This window comes from Staurois parvus, unplaced genomic scaffold (assembly GCF_062004578.1).
Source record: "Staurois parvus isolate SC_StPar_1 unplaced genomic scaffold, SC_StPar_1.0 ptg002219l, whole genome shotgun sequence".
Taxonomy (NCBI): Eukaryota; Metazoa; Chordata; class Amphibia; order Anura; family Ranidae; genus Staurois; species Staurois parvus.
Window position 1 is genome coordinate 85,208 of NW_028320015.1, and position 6,051 is coordinate 91,258.

General features: G+C 41.9%; 1 protein-coding gene across 1 annotated transcript in view; it reads left to right on the forward strand.

The window, feature by feature from the left end:
• The window catches only part of LOC149431537 (basic helix-loop-helix ARNT-like protein 1), a 78,373-nt gene extending 75,878 nt beyond the window's left edge, over positions 1–2,495 (forward strand). The window contains 3 exon segments of the mRNA XM_089665497.1: positions 2,023–2,090; positions 2,092–2,173; positions 2,263–2,495. Of these exon segments, the coding sequence (XP_089521623.1) occupies positions 2,023–2,090; positions 2,092–2,173; positions 2,263–2,495 (383 nt within the window).
• The last annotated feature ends 3,556 nt before the right edge of the window (positions 2,496–6,051 follow it).

The window sequence follows — 6,051 nt, forward strand, 5'->3', positions numbered from 1 at the left end:
GTTCGCTTTATTGTAACACTGAGAGACAGAATACAACAACAATTCAGCAGAAATGCGTCTAACAAATGATGACGGATCTGCATGTTCATGAGGGAAAGAAGGATTTGATCCCCTATCATTCAGCAGGATTTCTGGCTCCCAGGTGTCTCTCATACAGGTAACAAGCTGAGATTAGAAGCAGGCTCTTAAAGGAGTGCTGCTAATCTCATTGTGTTACCTGTATAAAAGACACCTGTCCACAGGAGCAATCAAACCATCAGATTCCAAACTCTCCACCATGGAAAAGACCAAAGAGCTGTCCAAGGATGTCAGGGACAAGATTGTAGATCTACACAAGGCTGGGACTGGGCTACCAAACTATGGCCAAGCAGCTTGGTGAGAAGGTGACAACAGTTGGTGCAATCATTCACAAATGGAAGAAACACAAAACAAGTGTCAGTCTCCCTAGGTCTGGTGCACCATGCAAGATCTCAACCTCGTGGAGTGTCAATGATCATGAGATCTGTGAGGAATCATCCCAGAACTACACGTGAGGATCTTGTCAATGATCTCCAGGCAGCTGGGACCACAGTCACCAAGAAAAACAATTGGTAACACACTACGCCGACAAGGACTGAAATCCTGCAGTGCCCGCAAGGTCCCTCTGCTCAAGAAGCACATGTCCAGGCCTGTCTGAAGTCTGCCACTGAACATCTGAATGATGCAGAGGAGGACTGGTGGGAAGTGTTGTGGTCAGATGAGACCAAAATCCAGCTCTTTGGCATCAACTCAACTCTCCATGTTTGGAGGAGGAGGAATGCTGCCTATGACCCCAGAACACCATCTCAACTGTGAAACATGGTGGTGGAAACATTCTGCTTTGGGGGTGTTTTTCTGCTAAGGGGACAGGACAACTGCACCGCATCAAAGGGACGCTGGACGGGGCAATGTACCATCAAATCTTGGGTGAGAACCTTCTTCCCTCAGCCAGGGCATTGAAAATGGGTGGTGGATGGGTGTTCCCAGCATGACAATGACCTAAAACACACGGCCAAGGCAACAAAGGAGCGACTCAAGAAGAAGCACATTAAGGTCCTGGAGTAGCCTAGCCAGTCTCCAGACCTTCATCCGATGGAAAATCTGTGGAGGAGCTGAAAGTTCGAGTTGCCAAACGTCAGCCACCAACCTTAATGACTTGGAGAGGATCTGCCAAGAGGAGTGGGCCAAAATCCCTCCTGTGATGTGTGCGAACCTGGGGGCCAACTCCAGGAAACGTCTGACCTCTGTGATTGCCAACAAGGGATTGGCCACCAAGTACTAAGTCATGTTTTGTGAAGGGGATCCAATCCTTCTTTCCCTCCTGAACATGCAGATCAGTCATCATTTGTTAGACGCATTTCTGCTGAATTTGTTGTTGTATTCTGTCTCTCAGTGTTACACCGAACCTTCGATTTTTAGACCGATCATTTCTTCTTTGTGAGGGGTGAACATTCAAATCAGCCGGGGACCAAATATTTTTCTTTCACTGTATGTATGCTGCCAGTTTGTTTTTGAAGGGTTAGTACTAGTGGTGCCCCGAAATGAAAATTATGGTGCCGAAAATCCAGAATGCAAGTGTCCGAAAACCGAACCAAAATGTCTGCGTATGTGGGGGTGGGGAGGCTTCAATTTTTATTTATTTTTTGCTTTAGGGGATACTCCTTTCACTGCTACACTGGGGCGGGGTAGCTGTCACTGTGCCGGCATCCTGCTCCTGTACCCCCTGTGATGGGTGTCACCCGGTGCGACCCGCACCCCGTTAGGGACACCACTGCTTTAGGAACAAACGTAAATAATATCTTAATCACACAGGACACAGGTGGAGTGTTTCTAGATCCCAAGTTGTAGGCCGGTACCTTCAGGTGATTGGACAATGGCAAGCTTTTTGAGGACACTCCCCCTTTGGTGTCCCCCTCTAATACCCTCCTCCAGCCCTGTTAATGGTTAAAGCTCTAACACATTTCCAAGGACGTATTTTTATTTCTCGCGTCTGATTCTTCGCAGCGGGGCTCCCCGTCAAGACCGATATCACCCCAGGACCGTCGCGGCTGTGTTCCGGGGCCCGGCGATCGTTTTTTCTGCAGAATGAAATGCAATCGACCTTCAGTCAAAGTAGAAGACAAAGATTTCCCCTCCAATTGTTCGAAAAAGAAAGGTTGGTCTAGTCCCTGCAAGCCGGACTCAAGCGGCGAAAGGAATAGGATTCCGATGCTCATCTCGGATCTTTCTCTTTGCAGGGGACAGGAAAAAGTTTTTGCACTATACACAGCACTGGGTATCTGAAGAGCTGGCCGCCTACGAAGATGGGGCTGGACGAAGATAACGAGCCGGAGAGCGAGGGCTGTAACCTTAGCTGCCTTGTCGCCATTGGTCGCTTACACCCGCACATAGTACCGCAGCCTATCAACGGGGAGATCAGAGTCAAATCCACAGAGTACGTCTCGCGGCACGCCATCGACGGGAAGTTTGTATTGTAGATCAAAGGTAAGATGATTATCTGATGTTTGTGGTCACCATTAAAAAAATTAACATTGAAACATTTTTAAAGCTTTTTTTTTTTTTTTTTTTTTTTTTGTTTCCTATTTTTTAATCAAAACATATTGTAATTACCTGCTCTGTGCAATATGGTGTATTTTGTACATGCATATCTTTGTAAAGTGGGCGAATAAAATTAAAAAACCGCCATAAATTTATAAAATATAAATAAGTGCAAAAATATATAAATTATTTATTTGAATAAATAAAAAGAATATAAAAATTCAAGTAAGTGGGTCGCCTACACATACACGTGTGTCACTATAAACAAAATCAAATACAAATGTGTCGCGCGCCAATAATAAAATTTTATATGTGAAATATGCACAAAAATATATGCATAAAATGAATAAATATAATTCAAAATAATTTTAAATGACATTTAAAATAATTTTGAGAGAGAGATTTAAATGACATTTAAAATAATTTTGAGAGAGTAGAGAGATTTAAATGACATTTAAAATAATTTTGAGAGAGAGAGAGAGAGAGATATTTAAATGACATTTAAAATAATTTTGAGAGAGAGAGAGAGAGATTTAAATGACATTTAAAAATAATTTTGAGAGAGAAGAGAGAGATTTAAATGACATTTAAAATAATTTTGAGAGAGAGAGATTTAATGACATTTAAAATAATTTTGAGAGGGAGAGATTTTAAATGACATTTAAAATATTTGAGAGAGAGAGAGAGATTTAAATGACATTTAAAATAATTTTGAGAGAGAGAGATTTAAATGACATTTAAAATAATTTTGAATTATATTTTATGTGTGTGTGTGTGTGTGTGTGGTGTGTGTGTGTGTGTGTGTGTGTGTGTGTGTGTGTGTGTATAGCGCGACACGTTTGTATTTGATTTGGCACAGAGCAGCCTCAAACATCTTCTGGTTACTCCTTCAGCCACTTCCTTTAGGGATGCACCTGTGAGTTTGCTCCCAAGCCGGGCTCTGTGCATCCATAGACACACAGCATGTTTGGTCCCACCCCTTGCTCTCGGCAGGATTTGATTGACAGCAGCAGGAGCCAGTGGCCTGCTGCCTCTTTATCCTGTGAGCAGAGAGACAGACCAGCGCCATTGTGGAAGGGCACAGCTATGGATCAGGTAAGTATAGGGAAGGTGAGGGGACGATATTTCCACTGGAACATTTGTTACCTTAATGCAGGGAATGCATGTTTTTTTTTTTTGCCTTTTTGAAACCTCTTTAGCTGGACCTATCCAGTAAAGTAAATTTTAAAGCCAGTTCCTGAAATCTCATCGAAGCTTTCAAAAGCTGTTTTCAGCTGTTTAAGTCTGCAACTTAAACCAGCAACCCTGGTGATCCTGCCATGTTCAGGCACTTCCTGTTATAGGGTGACAACTTGTGCTCCTGCTTTGTCACGTGCCCCCTAGAGGTGACTACCAGTGGCTGAGGAGCTGTCCAATTTGCCGAGCTCATTCTGTCTGCCGATTTTTTTTTTTTTTTTTTTTTTTTTTTTTTTTTTTTTTTTTTTTTTTTTTTAAAAGAGCTGTGACTCAGGAGGGGGTGTGTCCGACCTCTGCAGAGAGATACCTGTTTCCACACAGAGAGCAAGGGTCCTTCTCTGCAGCATGCTGGAAGGGGACAGGCTTTTTTACTCAGGCTGATGCTGCTTTCTAAAGAAAGTTAACCTTTAAGCAGGGCGGACTGACAACTCATGGGGCCCCCAGGCAATAGGGGATCATGGGGCCCGTTTGCTTGCCCAAAGTCAAAGTGTATGAAAAAGGTACCAGGGGCATCTCATGGGCCCCCTACTGACCCCGGGCTCTTAATAGGGGATCATGGGGCCCCTGTGTCCTTGCCCAAACTCCAAAAAGCCTATGAAAAAGTTACCAGGGCATCTCATGGGCCCCCTACTGACCCCAGGCCCTCGGGCAGTGGCCCAAGTTTCCAGATGGTCAGTCCTCTCCTGTGTTTTTTTTTTTGCTGATCTTTTATTTTGATGCATCTGGAATCTTTGGCTGAATTAAGAGTAGCAACTGCAGCTACGTTTCTCATGATTAATGCACCTTTTTAATTTTACTTTTTTTTTTTGCTTTTGAAGCCTGCAGAGCATTGCAACTGAAACCAATCCACCATGGGTGCATTGCACATGCTCTATCAGTCTCAGGTCCATATTACAGTACAAACTGGACTACTAGAGGGTGAGGGAGGAGGGGTGCCAGCGTGGTCTGCGCACTCTTTGCTGCCTTGTCAGATGAGACTGGTAGTATTTCCCCGGAGCAATCCCAGTGAATAAGCTACAGAAAAAGCATCCTGTGATTTAGGTGGGGGGGGAGCAGTTGGTTTTGGGGGGATGGAATATGTAACTTTGCGTTTCTCCCTAAATATGGATGTACACAAAGCCTGGTTTAAAACATGGAGTTGGCCTTTTAACTGAAAGTCCAGTAAGGCTTTAATAGACTATACAAAACATAGAAATAAGATACTATAATCCGTGCATAAAGGGCATTGGCATGAAAAAACATTTGTAATCACTTCCCAACCCTAGGTGTCCCCATACGTCCTCAGCATTAAATGGTTCTACAGGGGTCATGGCTGCAGGTTGCAATCATGACCCTGGTATTATATATATTTTTTTTTTTTCTTCAAAGCAACAATCTGAATAATGTAAAAACAATCCAAGTGGCTATAGAGCCGGTGGATCGCTTATATGTGGCTTTTTTTGCTGGCTTCCCGGGCTTTCCTGTTCTGCTGGGAAGCCCGGGACGGAAGCCGTGGGTTCTGCCAATTACCATAAAGATGAAGACGGAACATAAATTCTCTGATCATCTCTACAGTCTATGAAACCGGAAGCGAGGAGGATTTTGTCACTTCCAGTTTTTGCTTTGTAGTAAACAACCATTGCCGGCTTGTAACTGCATCTGATCAACCCAATCTCAGTTTGTTCAGATGCTGTTAAGGCAGAAGAGAAGTCTGGAGTCTTAATAGAGCCCCAGCTCTTCCCAGTATAGAGGACCTGTCACTGCCCATGCTATCATAAGGGATGTTGTTCACGCTTTGTGATGGCAATAAAGTTGATTAAAAAACATTTTAAGGTAAAAAAAAAATGAAATAAAATAAATGTGAAAAAATTCAATAAATGAAAGTGTGTGTGTGTATGTGTATATGTATATATGTGTGTGTATGTATGTATGTGTGTGTGTGTGTGTGTGTGTATGTATATATATATATATATATATATATATATATATATATATATATATATATATATATATATATATATATATATATATAGAATAAATATAATTCAAAATTATTTTGAATTCTATTTATTCATTTTATGCATATATCTTTTTGTGCATATTTCACATATAAATTTTATTAGTGGAGCGCGACACGTTTTTGTATTTGATTTTGTTTATAGTGACACACGTGTATGGTGTAGGCGACCCACTTACTTGCATTTTTATTCTTTTATTTATTCAAATAAATAATTTATATATTTTTGCACGTATTTCACTTTTATTTATATTTTTGAGTTT